Source organism: Oryzias latipes, chromosome 4 (genome assembly GCF_053564925.1).
Source record: "Oryzias latipes strain Hd-rR chromosome 4, Olatipes_Hd-rR_3.1".
NCBI lineage: Eukaryota > Metazoa > Chordata > Actinopteri > Beloniformes > Adrianichthyidae > Oryzias > Oryzias latipes.
The window spans coordinates 31,782,878-31,800,523 of record NC_136240.1 but is presented as its reverse complement, the minus strand read 5'-3'; the positions used below and the strand labels follow the sequence as shown (position 1 = coordinate 31,800,523).

Here is a 17,646-nt window from a genome sequence, read left to right as displayed (position 1 = left end):
CTGTTGCTAAGCTAACTTCCAATCAGTAATGCTAATGTGTTTATCTGTCATTAAACTCTGCTGCACTCGTGTTTTGAAGCGATGGACGTATTTGCTTGAATGTAACGGGAGTCACAGAGGCTCGTAGCTCCTTCCATGTCAGGATATAGGTCAACATTTCATAACACGGGGGTGGAATGAAGCTGGATGCTAACGACGTGCCTCCACCTGAAGTCCTTCCAAGCCATGTTACATTTTAACGGCGTGTGTTCTCTTTTCCTGTTGTTGGGATTTTTGTGTGAATCTACCTCGTCTGTCTGTGTGCTGCAGGTCGGCTGCTTTTGCAGCCAAAGAGGAGAGGGGGAAAAAGATGCCTTCTCCATCTTTTACTCTCAACCCTCAGATGCGTTACCATGACAAATGGTTGAAAATAGATTTGCAGGTATGTCTTCAAAAGAAACTCTTACTTTGCTTTCTGAGCCCCCCCCCCCTTTTTTGTTTTTAGACACACAATTTTGAACTTTTCATCAGACTGCTGCAAATCAGTATAGTTTTTCCTTCACTCTAGTTAGATTAACTTGTTGACAAATTGGTCTAGTTGATCCAAAATAGTATTTCTATAGTTATTAGGAAGGATAGAGACTGCTACATTTTCACATTGAAGGACTCACTCTGATTAACAATAGTGTTTTTCATGTTTTTAGCATGTTCTTGTTGCTAATGGAGGTCATGTATTAAGAAAATTAAGCCTAAAATTGGATTACTGACCATTTCTTTATCCAAATCATTGTAAATCAGGAACAAACGAAAGCTTGTAGCAGTGACATAGAAACTACAATCGGCCGGCCACAAGCGCCCTGCTCCGCTTCCTTCTAATGCATAGCTCCATGATCGCTCGCCGTCTGAGGGGGGGGCTGTAAGCGAGCGGGACAGGGTTTAAACAGACTGGTGGCGGGGTAGCCCTGCGCCAGTGGTCCTGCCCACAATTCAGATGTAAATTCTGAATAAACCACCTCTGCTTTGCAGAAACTGTCCTAGAAAAAGACAGGTCTCTCAGTTTATGGCTAAAAACAGGACAATCACAATGAGACGACTGGGAACGATTTGACAGTAGATCAAAAGCCGATTGGAGTGGGACTTTATTATCTCATTCTCTTCTCACTTTCTGACTTTGGGGTTTCCAGTCCATATTCTGCAGCTCAATGTTTTCCTCAACAAGTTGTCTTAGGCTGCTTTACAATCTTGCCTGCAAAAATGTTTCTGTCTAACCTGACTGAACCGATGAGTCCTTATGCACCTTCAGGTAATGATGTGGTATTTCTGTGCACAAGAAAACACAACCTTAGAGAATGTGCTAGGTTGGCCTTTTCTGTTGTTGAAAGAGTTTCAGATATTTGAGATCTCTGTTCCTGGAAAGCATGTGTTGACTTTCACACACTGCTAAAGGAGCCGATAAACTGCTTTTCCTCTGATTCAAGGAGTATTAATTGCCATTTTCAGTGAACAGAGCAGTTTCACAGATATAGGAATAGAAATAAATGAACATCAGTAAGCAACATTAAAAAATGACACAATGGTCAGAACAATAAATAGAAATAAATAGTGTATACAGTGCAAACTGTGGATGGAGAAGGTACAGGTAGTGGACTGGTGACGAGATATATAAGTGAAAAGTTTAAGGGGGGAGTAGTTAAAATGTGTTCATGAGTCTTACTGCAGAGGGAAAGAAACTGTTCTTATGTCTCGAGGTTCTGGTCCTGATGGACCTTAGCTTTCTGTCCGAAGGGAGTGGTTCATGTAGACCATGTCCAGGGTGAGAAGGGTCGGCTGCTATCCGACCTGCACGCCCCCGGTTCTGGAGGCGTATAGGTCCTGGACACATGGAAGGCTGCAGGCAATCACCTTCTCAGCTGAGCGCACAATACGCTGCAGTCTCTTTACGTCCCTGTCAGTCGGCTCCAAAGGGTTTCCGAATTTTTCTCCTGTTTCTAACATAATAAAACGACTAATTTATGCATTTATTTACATTATAGAATACCTAAAATGCCTTGGAAGATTACTTATTTAATCCCTTTTCTTAAGTAGATTTAAATTGGATTCAGAAAAAATAGTGTTTTTGAAAACTCCGGTCATTTTGTTGCATTTGTTTTGAAATTAACTGAGATTTCTTTTTTCTTTCTTAGCGAGCCTTTTCCTCAGAGGGGCTTAGTGAGATGTGGAATGAAATGGTCAAAGATGAGGAGATAACCTTTAATGGAGAAGAGTCCATAAACCCAGGTATGACTGTCACTCTGAGCCTGACGTAAAGGTTTATGTATTGCTGCTGTCTGGTGTGTGTGGGATGTTATCTTCACCTGTCTTGAGTTACTTGGTAAGGTTACAGGTGTGTCTTTGCAGCGGTGCAGCAAACGCATTGGTACATTTTTATTTTTTTAGAAGACTTCACAGACTGTTTTGGAACCCAGAAGAAAGAGGAGCCTAACGACAAAGAGAGGAAGGAAGATGAAGACCTGCCATTATCCGTCCATCAGTCCATCATCGAGTCGTGGGACTGGGGCCGGCAGCCAGGTAACATTGTTGGTTCTTGTAAATGCATTTGTGTGCTGCTCTGCTTTTCTGCCGTGATTTTGTTTTCCCCCCCCTATAAGTTGTGTAATTAATAACAAGCTAGCACCAGTCAGTTTCACAACAGCTACATGTTGTCGAGACACCGTATCACCCCCCCATTTCAACATACAGCAGACCCCTCAGTTTGTCTGGACCGGGCCTGTCTGACCGTGATGAGCGCATGTTTTGCAGGCGTGTGACTTGTGGACTCTGAAATGACAACTTGCACACTGCAGGTCTCTGTGGTTATTTATACCCAGAGGATCCTGGATGACATTAAGATGTAGTAAAGAGAGAAGGGGTGGGGGGGTGGGGGGTCTCATCTCCCGCTCAGGCTGTGTTTACCAGAGGAACTGGGTGGGACGGTATAATGTTGGCTGGAGATAAGCAGAGTGTCGACTTGTGAGGTGTAGATCCACATGATCTTCAGTCCCTCGGTTGTTTCTGTTGACTGGGCTTTGCAGTCACTCTCCTCTGGTCATTTAGAGGGTGGAACTAGATCGCTACATGGAGGAGAGCTCTTTCATGGATGTGTTCACCTCAAACTGCACATTTCCTGTTTTTGTACTGTGTGGTCAGATGTCAGAAACATGCTGAGCTCAGCACGAACAGCTCAGAGCCTTTCCATTGTGTTGAAATGAGTAGGAAGATGCATTTATCTTTGTTCTGAGACAAAGTCCTATTACCGGTAGTTGACATACACACACCCACACACACACACCTGTGTAGGGCTGCACCATATGAGGAAAACTTGCGATAAATGATCAATGACGATATAACTTGCGATAAATGAACAAATAGAAAAAACATTTCCATTTTACTGCAAAATTTTAATTTAAATAAAATTTAAAATACCTTAAATTATTCTCCAAATGACCTTCGTCTAATTAGGAGGGCAACGTGTAACATAAAAGCTCCATCCAACAACATGAAGGGCTCCATCTGATTGGTCAAATGCCTAAAGGGATTTATTCAGTTCATTAAACAGTTAGTTGCCATAAGATTGTTTTAGCACATTTAAGGTTAACTATTTATTGCGATTTTTGCTGACCCTTTGCAATATGGATATTGCACAGCTTGAAATCGCAATAATGATAAATTTACGATTCATTCTGCAGGCCTAGACATGTGTGTGAAGCGTGTTCCCCACATTCCCTGCAGGAGAAGTGAGCGTTAGGTAGTCTGGTCTTTTCAATATTAAACAAACTTCATTCTGAGTCTCAGGCAGAGCGGGATTTGATCCCAATTCAAACTCCTTGACATGTCCTGACTGTGGATTTGAACCCACAATCTGCTAGTCTCAGGGTGAACACTCCACCACTCAGTCACTGAGTTGCTAGAGTCCGGACCACTTTCTCCTTCCTTCCTTGTCTTTCTTGGCCGTGGGACCCCCAGGGTTTGACTGGGACGGCGCTCTGGTGGGAGGACTGAGCACAGCTGACTGTAGACCTGCTCATGCAACCTCAGGCCAGTCTGGCTTACATAAAGCTTAAGTGGATTTTGGCGTTCTATTTTGGCCACGTTCCGTCCTCCCCTGCGGCGGTTCTGTGAACTTCCTTTCTGACCGAGGCAGCAAAGCTTTTGGGCTTCATAAAGGACATAACAGAAGAGCATTTGGTGCCTTTTCTTTTTCAGTGGGAAGCAGCTCTGCTGAACTGTCATGAAATACTGTGCTAGTTTAGGATTTTAGAGATAAACTGTAATAAAAAAAAGGGCTCTCTCTTTAGAATCTTTGGTTTCATGGAAATGAGTTTGTTCTAAATCACGGTGAACAACAGCAGTCATTTTCTTATTGTACTGTAGATGAGACGGAGTTAAAAGACTGTCTGATGGTCCTCGTGGAAGACCAGCAGAAGCTGTCGGCTCAGCTGGCCAAAAGCACCCTCTCTGCTCAGCGGCTGCGTCAGCGCCTGGTCATCCTGGAGCGCTACCTCATCTCTCTGAGTCACAGCATGAGGGAGGAGACCTACAAGTTCTGCTGGAAGATGCCCTCCACTCCTCCTCGGCCTGCTGCCGACAACAAGAGGTAAAGCCACGAGGCACTTTCCTGTCTTTCTTCCTGTACCTGAGGAGTGAACAGTTAAGTTAAGTTTCATGTTTGTAAAGACATCCTGCTTTTAGTTTTGATAAAAGGGCAAAAATTGAGAAAATTGGATCCAACAGAAATAATTTTTTAGGGGAAAAAGACTCTAAACTTAAAACGCGCCAGTATTTTATGGACAATGCATTTAGTGCATACTTCTATTTGGGTTTCAGTTATTAAAGTTATATTTTTACTCTTTGTCGTTGTTGTAGTTGACAGTTGTGGCTAAAAACGAATTATTTAGAATAATTGAAGAGCAGGAATGTGTTGCATTATGTGCAGGAGCCAGTTTGACACTTTTTGATCAACTTTGACTATTGTGAATTTATTTAACGTTGCTTTACTTAAGTTTATTGACCGTTTGTTCACCTGTAAACGCAGTAGACGGTGGGCGTGGGGTTTGTGTGTGCAGCCTGATTGTGTAATTGTGCGCTCTCACGTTGGAGCAAACCAGTGCATCAGAGCGACTGTAGCTCTGAAAGCAGAAGTTGGTCGCTTAGGTCTTATTGAGTTTACCTGTATTACTAATGTGTTGGCATGCTAAGGCACAAACAAAAGGCACAAACAAAAATTGCAATAATTTATGAAGCAAACGTGGCTTTGACTGCACACCAGAGCAAAATGCTGTTTTTTTTTGTTTTTTCTTGTTTTGTTTGCCAGTTCTGTTCTAATTCTGAAAGCAACTGATGTTCTGATTCTTCTAATTCTTTGGTTTTGCTCCTTTCTTGTTATATTAAAGATAAACTTTTGAAAATCAACATGGAAGCAGCAGCTAGTTTTGTCTCTTTGCAGTGTAATTAAAAGATAAACAATTCGAGATATTGTAAATGTTCTGTCAAGCGTTTTAAACAAAGTGTGTTTCCCTCAGCCCTCGTCCAGTCAGTAAAAGCGCTGAAGGTCTGGCTAGAGTCGGCTCCAGGGCTGCGCTCTCGTTCGCCTTTGCTTTTCTCCGCCGGGCATGGAGGTCAGGTAAGAACTTCTCCAAACCTTGTCTTCTGGTAAAGATGATTGTGGTTGTTGACAAATGTGCGGCCCACGTGACGAGCTTCTGAAAGTAAACAACCCCACATGTTTCACAACCCTGTTTCCATCCTGGGCTTGGTTCTGTTTACTGAAGGTCCGTGAGAAAGTGCACGACTCGCCTGGTGGGGCATAGGTTCTACTTTAAGATTAGATGGCATTTACATGCAAAATAGTTTTGGTGAGGAGGAGAGCTAAGCCTTGAGCAATCTGGCATGGAGACATTTATCTCACTGTGTTTTTTGACTGTTGTATTTATTCTCCATGAGTCCTTCAGATTTTTGGTCAGTCTGTTTTAAAATTCGTTCAGTTCGAAGGTTTCCTGCAGATTGTGGGAGGGTGGCTGTAAGTTAACGGGAGAGCGTGTAAACAGATGGGTGATGGGAAGCAGGGGCGGGGTTGCTTTGAGCCAACAGTCCCACCCACAACTTAGAGGTGAGTTTCCAATGAACTACTGACGCTCTGCAGAAACGTGTCTAGAGTTGATGAGGGTTAACCCTGAAGTCACAGCTTCTCTTGCACCATGTGTGTTTGGGGACGGGGGGACGGGGGGACGGGGGGGGCATCTGCCATTTTACACTCCGCTGTTGCTAAAACTGGTTTTACTGAACTGGGGGGAAAAAAATACAATGTTGTCAGAATTGAATGCAGGAATCTGCTGTCGGATTGGATGGACTTGGAGTAAATGTCTGCCCAAACTAAAGATAACTCTTTCCCCACACCCGATGACTTTAGAGGGGCTGGTGGCCTGGGGGTTGCTAATCCATGTCTGTTGGCGGGGGTTTGGCTTTTCTGCTACCCTCCGTGATGAGCACTTGGGGCCCCACCACAGGTGCCTGGCCTGGATGGGTTGGGTGGGGGCTCTTCCAGGGGCCTCTGTGGTGTCCCCACAACCTCAATCGGGAGATGGTGTAATTTTTTGAGTGGGCGGGGCCTTGTATTGGTCCTGGGGGCGGTCTTGGTGGTGGAGGGGCCCAGGTTCTCAACTTTCTTTCTACATTGTGTAACATCATTGTCCATTTTGGGGAACACGCGCACACGCACGCACACACACACACGCACCTGTTCACCAACTTGTGAGTTAGTCTATTTGTGTAATGATGTAAATTTTCCTCATTGTTTTTTGTGTTGGTCTTCACAGATGTGAGTTTTTAGTCATTTATGTTAATCTGTGTGTTTCTATTTCTTCTCCTAACCCCTTTTTATCATTTTGTCCTCCTGTCTTAAGCATCTCCTTCACTCCTTCTCTTCCAGTTGGTCCAAAACTAACAAGGAATATAACACAATGAATACAAATGAAGTGTAGCCTCAGATAGAAAATGGGTTGTGTGTCCAAAGGCAGCTGTTAATAATAAAATCTGTCCAACACGTACAGCTCTCCATTTCTGTTTGCTCAGCGACTGGACAGGACGGGTAAAACAAAAGCAGAGGCAGTTACTTCCAGATGACCTCATTCCTAAAAACGAGCGCCTTCTGCTCCTCGCCGTCAGTCAGATTTGTTTCCTTTATGGCTCATAAGTGATTCTGCTGGTTTACAGCATCCACATGGCCAACAGCAGCTCTTTCTGTATCACAGCTTGACGAATTACTTTAAAAATGAAAACAAATCTCTATATAATCAGCTGCTGCTTCAGCTTTGTACGGCTTCTGGACATGAATAACAGTTATAAGCAGGTAAAACATAAAGAGCTCAAGTCATTAAAATAAAATTCATTTTTTTCTGTTTATTATAATTTTTTTTTGCTTTGGATGCATCTATATTATCTCACTTGTAGAACATTAATATTTATATTTTTGTTTAGCTGCTTTTCTCCAATGATGACATAATGGTAGAAATTATTTTCTGATGAAACAAATTACATTAGTTGATGCAGAAATTTCTGTCTTTGTTATTAAAAAAAATTTTTTTTACTTCGTTTTGCTGAAGAAAAACATTGAAATTAAGTTTTAAATTCCTCGTCCTGTTTTTATTTTTTTATTTTCTTATAGCATAGTGCATCATAATAAACATAAATGTAAAAATCTGAAAGTATAATGCAGGGTTCCTGTTGTTTCATGTAAAAATATTGGGGGGGGGGGGGGGGGGGGGGGGTCCAGGATTGGTGCATTGCGATGGAGTTTTCATTCAGTCTTCTGGCTGAGAGCTCTTTGTCCTCAGAGGAAACAAAGTGCTGGCCTCCTTCCTGTAACACGAGCGGCACACACGAGCACTCCCCCACATGGACAGTTAAGCTTCTTGCTTTTATTTTAGCTCTATTCTTGGACTACAAATGTGCAACAGCAGCTCGTCTTACAATCCAGATGTTGAATAGATGCATAATCGGATCCTGCATTACAAATCAACACAGGACAACTACTGAGGGGGGGCTTCTTCCTCCGGTTTCCTAACAATTCTTGGGAGAAACATTTCATCTTTTGACTCATTTACTTTAAACTTGATTTGAGTTGTTTTCTATCACCAAATAACTCTGTTATAAATAGCATTCTTTAAGCTTGAAAAAAAAAAAAATCAACAACCACAAGGTTATATTATTGGACTGTAGCCAAGGAGCTTGGCTGTAAATGAAATGTGAAACCTCTGTTTTGTGCAGGAGATGATGCAGACCTTTGCACGGAGCTTTTGCAGGAGTCTCTCGACGCCCTGCGGGCTCTTCCTGAGGCCACGCTATTTGACGAGGCAACTGTGTCCCCCGTTTGGTTGGAAGTTGTTGAGAGAGCCACAAAGTTCCTGAGGTTTGTTGACTCAAAACAAACAATTGCGTATTGTTGGAAGTTTTTTATTATTCTGCCATTTTAGGTAGTTTTTCTCTCTGAGACTTTGTTCAGTCAGTATTGCAGATTACACTGAAAACCCTTGAATATAATCTGTTGGTTATTTATATAAATGTATATTAAGATAACGGTTTGACCTAACTGGAAGCAGTTTAACTAAAGTTTAACTGCTGTTTTATACACACAAACACACACATTTTTTGCTGTCTTCCTTTTTTGTAGCATGTGGATAAATTTATGAATAAACATGATTTATTTTAAATGTTTTTCTCCTGTTTGCCTTCAGCGATGTGCATGGAAATGGCAGCACCAAAGGCACTATTCCCCTGCAGGACCAACACCTCGTTCTTGCTATCTTGTTGGAGTTGGCCGTACAGAGGGGGACTCTTAGGTATCCATCCGTATGCTACATGTAAAACTATGTTTTTCTTTTGTTCTGGACCCAATGAAAACCTTTCTTTTTGACATTTCAGTCAATTGCTCTACGTGGTTCTGCTGCTGTTACGTCTGTGGGAAAACGGCACCAGGGAGATGGACAACGAACGCTCCACGCAGGGAACCAGTGCTCCGTTATTATCCTTCTTGCAGCGGTTTCAGAACATACACAGCAGCAAGGAGGAGGTCATTTCTGAAGAAGATCCTGAGGTAAAAGAGCACCATTCAAGAATCCCCAATGTTCTCTTTAAGTTTCCATTATTGACTGTATAGGAGGGCTGGACAGGGTGAGCGTGACGTCATCCATTGATGACGGCTTAATTCCAGCTACAACCAAATGAAGTCGATTTAGTCGCCATTGTTTTTGCAGTAAAGACGTCGCCATGTTGGTGCCAGTGGACGTCAGTAAGCAGTGATTGGTTGGTCTGAATTAACATTTCTGTGTCAACCCCTCTCACCAATCAGGAGTGAGCTTGTTGGACGTCCACACCCCTTTCACTAAAATCGGGCTCAGGGGAATCTGTCAAACATTTCCAACGTTGGACATGTGTCCACATACTTTTGAGGCATCTGATTGGTCAATATAGAAATTGAATAATGAATAATAAAAAATATAATGAACCAAGGTATCAGAGCAAGAATGGTTATTCTGATGAACAGAGCGACTGACTAATGGCTGTTTATTTCTCTATAGAAGACTGTGGGACTTTGGCCGTTTTGGACCTAGCGGCCACTTCCTATTAGGAAGATGAGGGGGAGGGGTCACTCAGTCCAGTTCTCATATACATTCAATGGTTACCATTAAATAATCTTCAGAGGTTGAAACAGGACTGTGGATCAAATGAGTCAAATGTCTTTATGCTGCCAGAAAATGATTGTGTGTACCTCTATTGTGTTGTTGTAATTTCTAGATTCTCACAGCTCCTCTGAGTCCAAACGAGAGTTTCCTGCGCTACCTGACCTTACCCCAAGATAATGACTTGGCCATTGATCTTCGACAAACTGCAGTGGTTATTATGGCTCATCTGGACCGCTTGGCCTCTCCCTGCAGCCCGCCAAACTGCAACTCTCCATCACAGAAGGTACCAACTCCTTTTAATCTCGTTTTCTTGAAAGTTCTACATGACTCTTCTCTTATCAGGGATCTCTGCAGGAAGTGATTGCCTGGGGGCTTCTGGGCTGGAAGCTTTATGCCAATGTTTGTGGACCCATTCACTGCAAAGCCCTATCCAGCACTGGCGTAACACAAATCGTCTGTTCCGAAAAAGTCTTCCTCATCTTGTCCCGCAGTGGAGCTGTGTACACCCAGAACTACAAGAGCACAACACTGGTCAGTTTTACAGCACAAGAGATGCCTGCCTCTTGATAACCCCTCCCGCTTAGAAATGGAGAAGCCTCTGAACTTTACAGCCATACATCTGGTTGTTTTCACTCAATTCTTTTTGTTTTTTGCTCATAGGCTCCAATGCTAATCCACGGTTTGAGTTCCAGGAAGATTGTTAAGCTCGCGGCTCACCCTGATGGGCAGCACTTCTTGGCCTTGTCCACCAGTGGGGAGGTGTATTCATGGGGATGTGGAGACGGTGGTCGCCTAGGACATGGAGATGCAACGTAAGGAATTACCATAAGATGCTCTGAGAACTGCGCTTCTTTTCCTTTTGGCTTTTCCCTTCAGTGTTCGCCACAGGGAATCGGCGCTTAAAACAAGATTTTTAGTATCTTGAGTTTTAATGGAATGATTTAACCTGGTGGTCTCCAACCTTTTTATGCCACGGACTGGTTTACTGTCAGACAATATTTTTATGGACCGGCAGAAGTTGGTGTCCGTTTATTTATTTAGTTTAGCTTCCAGTTTCTCTTAACTTGTAAATGTGAAGTTAATCTTCACCCTCTGTAAATTATTTGCAGCAGATTTAAGCTTTATTTGTACACTAAATTTTTGTAGGAACCATTAAAAAGGGGCATGGCGCCCTTCAGCCTCGTTCGACTTTTAAGGTGCAACAGATAAATACAAAAAAGAAAAAAAATAAAGTCACAAAAACTGGTATTTTCGTAATCATAAACGTGAATCTACTGTTTGAGCAACTTTATTAGCAGCATCGGCCTAACAGCTGCTTGCTGAATTTTAAGCAGAGCAGGCTTAGAGGCTTAGATTGTGGGATCAACTGTCCCAACAAATTCATATTTTCAGTAAAACGTCCTGGTGTTTGTCTGTGAAATGCAGTTTTCCTATATTTTGAAGTTGAAGGCTCTTCTGTTTCTTCGTTGGCTCTTTTTAGCAAAAACAAACTATCCAAATACGTTGTTTTAACTTAACAATCAGTATCTGAAATCTTCTAGATTTCCAAAATGAATCTTCCTTCCGAATCAGCCAGAATGTTTTTTTTTTTTTTTAAGATGTTTTCTTTGGAATTTAGGTAATTGTTCACTAACTTCATCAATATGTAGACTCTCATTAGCCTTTCAACCTTTAAACACATGACCAAAAGCAAGCTCATAGGAACGGTTTTTAACTATAGAATATATATTTTTCCCTACTCGTTTTGATTAACATCAAATTAAAGGGTTGGGGTTTAAAAAGCATGTTTTCTGAAGACCCAGTCTACATTTGTGACACTTTGGAGAAACAATCTCTCATCTGGATTTCTGCCTGACCTCAGATACCTGGAGGAGCCCGCACTGATCACGACCTTCAGTGGTAAACAGACGGGAAAGCAAGTGGTTCAAATTGCTTGTGGGAGCACGTACAGTGCTGCCGTCACAGCTGACGGCGAGCTGTACACGTGGGGCAGAGGGAACTATGGTCGACTGGGTCATGGTGATACTTCCTTCTTTTACACAAGTCATTTTCTGCCTATGTTTGGAAATTAAGTGAACTCGCTGTGGGTTTTCCAGGTTCTAGTGAAGATGTGACTACACCAATGCTTGTGACGGCCCTGAAAGGACAGAAGGTGGTGGATGTGGCTTGTGGGAGTGGTGATGCCCAAACACTTGCTGTGACAGAAAATGGTTGGAATTATTTTTCTTTTTTTTTTTTTTACACGATTAAAAACTGCTGCTTCTAACTGGACTGCATCGACATTTTCTGACTCCCCAGGTCAGGTGTGGTCCTGGGGGGATGGAGATTATGGTAAACTGGGCAGAGGTGGTAGTGATGGGTGCAAGACGCCAAAGCTTGTGGAGAAGCTTCAGGACCTGGACATAGTGAAGGTGTGCTGTGGCAGTCAGTTTTCAGTTGCCCTCACCAAAGACGGTCAGGTGTACACGTGGGGAAAAGGAGACAACCAGCGGCTTGGTCATGGGACGGATGAGCATGTCCGCTACCCAAAGCTGCTCGACAGCCTTCAGGGTAAGTCAACTGCACGGGATTTGGGTACTTCAAGCTCCAAGAGGGAGAAAACTGATGTGTTTGTCACATTTCCTCCAGGAAAGAAAGTTGTTGACATTGCTGTTGGTTCCACGCATTGCCTGGCTCTTACTGACGAAGGCGAAGTGCACAGTTGGGGGAGCAACGATAAGCTGCAGCACTTTGATACCCTCTTTCCCAACAAGAAGCAGCCTAAAGCCCTCCCCGGACTCAACTCCAAACACATAGTGGGGATCTCCTGTGGTCCAGGACAGGTCTGCTTTGAAGCTGATGTCACTCCTCTTACCATCACAGGCGACGGGCTCATAAAATCGTGTTTGTGCTTTCAGAGTTTCGCCTGGTCCTCGTGCTCAGAGTGGTCTGTTGGCCAGCGGGTTCCCTTTGTAGTGGATGTTTGCCACATGACCTTTGAGCAGCTTGACCTCCTTCTGAGGCAAGTAAGCGAGGGTATGGACGGCAGCTCAGACTGGCCCCCCCCTCAGGAGAAGGAGTGCATGGTGGTTGCCACTCTCAACCTTCTGCGCCTCCAGGTGAGCCACAGCCTGTTGGCAAATAGATTTTCACTGAGTGTTGTTTAAAATTGAGCTAAGACTCCCACTTTGGGAATCTGGGTGTTTGGAATCTTTCTGATTTTGGTAAGAAAAAGCTATTAGATCTTATCAAGTTTGTGCCCTAAACAGCTAGTCTATCTGGTCATTTAACTATTTGACTCTTCAACACTTTCCTTTGCGTTTTTGTTTTTCTTTAGCTCCATGCTGCCATCAGTAACCAGATGGCTCCTGAGGAGCTGGGTCTGGGACTCGGCAGCACTCTGCTCAACAACCTAAAACAAACAGTGGTGACGTTGGCCAGCAATGCTGGTGTGCTCAACACGGTGCAATCAGCCGCACAGGTTGTGCTGCAAAGCGGCTGGTCAGTTCTGCTGCCCACTGCGGAGGAAAGAGCAAGAGCGCTGTCTTCACTGCTTCCCAATGCCGGTGAGTGCAAGTCATAAGTCTGTGAACATGGATGCAGTACAAAACAAACCATTTGCCATGAGATGTTTACGCACCATCTTATTTCAGCTTGTGGAAATGAGATGAGTGTGAGTCCAGGGCGACGCTTCATGATTGACCTGTTGGTGAGCAGCCTAATGGCTGATGGAGGATTGGAATCTGCTCTCGATGCAGCCATCACTGCAGAGATACAGGTCAGTGCATCAGATCTGTCTGACATTGAGTCCATTAGCCCTGGATAATGAGGATTTGTAAGTCAACATTTAAAAAGTGGATACTGGAGGTGAGAGTTGGGCTGACAATCGAACCCAAGATCATGAAACAACAGTGCGGCTTCCATCATGGTGGTGGAACAGTGTTCCAGCTCTTCTTTACTCTCCATTAGGGTACTGGAGGGTTTGTGGGATTTCGCTCATCCAGCGATTTGGAGAAGGTGTTGAAGAAAGGTGCTCTGTGAGTGTGGGATCCATGGAGCCTTACCGTGGGCTGTCTGGTCTCTGTATGACCAGAGCAGGAGCTTGGTTCGCAAAGCAGGAAAGAAGGTCTTGTGTCTTGGGGTCTTGTTCACGAGTGAGGGAAGATCGGAGCGTAAGATGGACACGGTGGATTGGTGCAGTGATCGCTGTGCCGGTCCGTTGTGGTGAAAACAAAACTCAAAAAACTCAAAACTCTCTGTTTACCGGCCAATCTTTGTTCCAATACTCACCTTTGGTCATGAGCTATGGGCCATGACTCAAAGAACGAGGTACCAAATACAAGCCGCTCTCTTAGAGATAGGATGAGAAGCTCAGTCACCCGCAGAGAGCTCGGAGTAGAGCCACTACTCCTCTATAGTGAGGAGCCAGTAGAGGTGGCTCGGGCGTTTGCTCCGGATGCCTCCCTGGGGAGGCGTTTGGGTTTTGTCCCACTGGGTGGAGGGCCCGTCTCTTGGCTGGCTTGGAACCCTTGGGGTCCCCCCAGAAATGGGGACACTTTTGCTCAGACTGCTGCCCCCGCGACCCAGTCCTGGATGAGTGGATGGAAACGGATGGATTTAAATAACTGTTGCAGTCTTTATCCATTTACAGTTAGTGGAAAGGCCAACACTTATTGTTAACTGCCTAAAAAGATGCTGCAGAATGTAACCATGCTATCGATAGAATAGCAGTATTTTCATTCTGCATTCTTAAATGACTCCTAATTATTTGATCCCAGGACGTTGAAGCCAAGAAGGAAGCCCAGAAAGAAAAGGAAATAGATGAGCAGGAGGCAAACGCCTCCACCATCCATCGGTGTCGTACCACGCTAGACAAAGATCTCATCAACACCGGCATTTATGAATCATCAGGGAAGCAGAGCCTGCCTTTAGTGCAGCTTGTACAGCAGCTTTTGAGGTACCCGCTCTTAACCCTAATGCACCTGCCTTTGTACAACACAATCCTTCTGATGACTGCTTGAAAATGTGCGTGTTTGATTCCTATAGGAATATTGCATCTCAGACCGTGGCAAGGCTTAAGGATGTGGCTCGCCGCATCTCCAGCTATTTAGAGGCAGAGCATGTCAGCAAGGAGCGCTCTGCTTCTCTGGACCTCCTGCTGCGCTTCCAGAGGCTGCTGGTCAGCAAGTTGTACCTTGGCATCACAGAGACAGAGACCGTCAATGGATACAGTAAGTTTTCCTGTTGCAATGTATTGAGTTGAAGTAGCTAAAAGCGAGAAAAAATGGATTTGACTTGTGTCTTCTAGATCCTGAACTCCTGGGAGTGGGCTCCTTGTTAAAAAAGTACATTGCTCTGCTGTGCGCTCACATTGGAGACATCCTTCCCGTGGCAACAAGCATCGCCTCTGCAGGTCGCAGACATTTTGCTGAAGTTTCTCGCGTTATTGAGGGCGATCTCACTGGTAAATTCTTGACCTGATCTTTGACCACAATGTCCTGCCTGCCTCTACCTTTGGAGACAGTTCTGGATAACTTGTTTTTTCTGTTAGGAGTGCTTTTGCCTGAGCTGGTTCTGTCCATCGCCCTCCTCCTCACTATCGACGCCGGTCTAATGCAGGAGACGGGTTCCATCCCTCTGCTGGCTGGACTATTGGAGCACTTGGACCGCTTTAACCACCTGGCTCCAGGGCATGAAATGGATGAAAATGAGGAGCTTGCTTGGCCAGGAATAATGGGTACACAACTGTGTTTGTAAAGCTGCCTTCACACTGAACGTCATTCCTGCATCAGGAACGACCAGTTTCAATGTTAAGTCAATGTGCAGACACGATCCGAGGTCCTATGGCGTGTTATGAGGCTTGGGCATGGATCCATAGTCTGGCGGCAGTGCGTTTCGGACGTCGTGCTTTGGGAAAGGGGACGCATCGCGTCAACCAGTCAGTAACTCAGCTTTGGTCCATGAAAGGTTGATGATGTGATCAGTAGGTGGAGTCAAAAACCAACATGGAGGAGAATCTGATCGTTCTTCTGAACTTATTTTTGTCGATATTAATAAAAAGTTCCTCTCATTTTATTTTTTATTCTGTCCCTTCTCTGACCAATGCGGGACAGCAAGTTGTCATGGAGACGTGATTACTGATGCTTTCGTAGAACTCTTGAAAATAAACTAGTCTCTAAACATCAGCTGTGTCTTCCATGCATTGTAAACGATAGCCTGTGCTTCCATGTAGCAAAGAGGCTAAAAACCTTTGACGGTAAAGCCTTTTACATGCATCATGAGTGTTAAGGTTATGAACTCATTTTGGGACAAGCATCCAGCAGTGAATTTGACATGCGTCAAAAGAGGCACCCACGCGAATTTGATGCGCGAATCGCAATCAGTGTGAACGCAGCATTTAGCAATCACTAGTATGTTTGGTATTTATTTTTCTTTTTGTTGCTGCAGGCTCATTCTTCAAAGGTCAGAGTTCCAAGAACAATGAAGAGGTTTCACTCATTCGCAAGGCAGACCTGGAGAACCACAACAAAGACGGCGGCTTCTGGACCGTAATCGATGGAAAAGTGTACGACATCAAAGACTTCCAGGCTCAGTCCCAGTCATTAGCGGGGAACAGTATTTTGGGTAAGGTTAAAGTAAAATTTTAACGGTTAAAATCCACTATACAGAACATATTTTCTGTGTGTAGGCTGTACAGCATTTAAACTGAGTTACTTACAGGGAGAAGTATCATTGTTATAAATGATAATTTGATAATGTAAGCCTGATATAAATCTTTAAAAACCTAAAAACCCTTGGATCTTGTTTGCCATCTTTTTTTGTTCTTGGAATGCGGTGGTATTTCTGATGGGGCACAATGAGGAGTTTGTTTTCTGATCTACCTCTTAAAACAAACTCATCAAACTAATAGTTTTTTCTTAATCCTCTCCTCTTTTCAAAATTTATATTGTGCTTGTATCTTACAAAATTCTACAGCAACAATCCACTTTGTTTTGTCTTTGAGCGCCAAATGGTTTTTTATTTAAAGAGTGACGTGACAAAATGACATTATCACCACATGTAAATGAGGTAATTTGTTTCCTTTTCCAGCTCAGTTTGCAGGAGAGGACCCTGTTGTTGCGTTGGAAGCAGCTTTGCAGTTTGAAGACACCAGAGAATCGATGCAGGCTTTTTGTGTTGGCCAATACATGGAGGTGCTGGAGAAACTCACTATTTATTTTACAGAGAAAACGTCTTTTTCTGGTTCCATTTATCTGGAGTTTTTCCTTTCCTGTTTACAGCCTAACCAGGAGACCGTCACCACTCCAGACCTGAGCAGCCTGTCCTCTCCACTCATTGACACTGAGAGGAATCTGGGGCTGCTGCTGGGTCTCCACGCTTCTTACTTGGGCAAAAGCACTCGCTTGTCCCCTATGGAGATCGAATGTGCCAGTGGGTTGGATGAATTTAAGCCTACCTAACAATAGAAAAATACAAGTTATTGGGTTTTTAAAATTGTTTTTTTTAAAGGAAGAATAAAACATGTTTGATCTCCACACAGAGTGGCTCCAATCATCCATATTTTCTGGTGGCCTTCAGACAAGTCAGATCCACTACAATTACAACGAAGAGAAGGACGAAGACCACTGCAGCTCCCTGGGAACAAGCACTCCAGACAAGGCTAAGCTTTACTCCCGCAGAACCACTATGAGTGACCACGCCCAGCCTTTCCTGCAGGCCATCGCTGACAACAACACTCAGGACCACACCGTGAAGGTACAGCGGCGCTGAAATGACACACCGGACGTGACAGGGATGCATCTAAAACTTGGCTTTTTGTTTGTGATGTCCCAGGATTTCTTATGCCAAATAGAGCGTTGCTGTAAACAGTATCATCTTATCACACCCATCACTTTCCCTCCGGAGCATCCCGTTGAAGAAGTTGGACGCCTGCTTCTCTGCTGCCTGCTAAAACATCAAGACCTTGGTAACC

At 44.0% G+C, this 17,646-nt stretch overlaps 1 protein-coding gene across 8 annotated transcripts in view; it reads left to right on the top strand.

Moving 5' to 3' along the window:
• Positions 1-17,646, top strand: part of herc2 (HECT and RLD domain containing E3 ubiquitin protein ligase 2) — a 60,254-nt gene that overhangs the window by 13,891 nt on the left and 28,717 nt on the right. For 6 of the 8 annotated variants that reach the window (XM_078946286.1, XM_023954502.2, XM_023954498.2 and 3 more), the window contains exons 2-28: positions 310-421; positions 2,163-2,256; positions 2,416-2,547; positions 4,390-4,612; positions 5,538-5,638; positions 8,281-8,422; positions 8,748-8,852; positions 8,935-9,106; positions 9,808-9,978; positions 10,038-10,226; positions 10,356-10,507; positions 11,557-11,714; positions 11,792-11,905; positions 11,994-12,245; positions 12,324-12,517; positions 12,593-12,793; positions 13,012-13,240; positions 13,328-13,452; positions 14,453-14,631; positions 14,721-14,905; positions 14,983-15,138; positions 15,226-15,411; positions 16,122-16,298; positions 16,764-16,867; positions 16,955-17,105; positions 17,215-17,429; positions 17,508-17,640. In XM_078946286.1, coding sequence (XP_078802412.1) covers positions 310-421; positions 2,163-2,256; positions 2,416-2,547; positions 4,390-4,612; positions 5,538-5,638; positions 8,281-8,422; positions 8,748-8,852; positions 8,935-9,106; positions 9,808-9,978; positions 10,038-10,226; positions 10,356-10,507; positions 11,557-11,714; positions 11,792-11,905; positions 11,994-12,245; positions 12,324-12,517; positions 12,593-12,793; positions 13,012-13,240; positions 13,328-13,452; positions 14,453-14,631; positions 14,721-14,905; positions 14,983-15,138; positions 15,226-15,411; positions 16,122-16,298; positions 16,764-16,867; positions 16,955-17,105; positions 17,215-17,429; positions 17,508-17,640 — 4,352 coding nt within the window. The remainder of the gene's footprint in view (positions 1-309; positions 422-2,162; positions 2,257-2,415; positions 2,548-4,389; positions 4,613-5,537; positions 5,639-8,280; positions 8,423-8,747; positions 8,853-8,934; positions 9,107-9,807; positions 9,979-10,037; positions 10,227-10,355; positions 10,508-11,556; positions 11,715-11,791; positions 11,906-11,993; positions 12,246-12,323; positions 12,518-12,592; positions 12,794-13,011; positions 13,241-13,327; positions 13,453-14,452; positions 14,632-14,720; positions 14,906-14,982; positions 15,139-15,225; positions 15,412-16,121; positions 16,299-16,763; positions 16,868-16,954; positions 17,106-17,214; positions 17,430-17,507; positions 17,641-17,646) is intronic. The other 2 variants (XM_078946287.1, XM_023954500.2) reach the window with 1 other exon arrangement.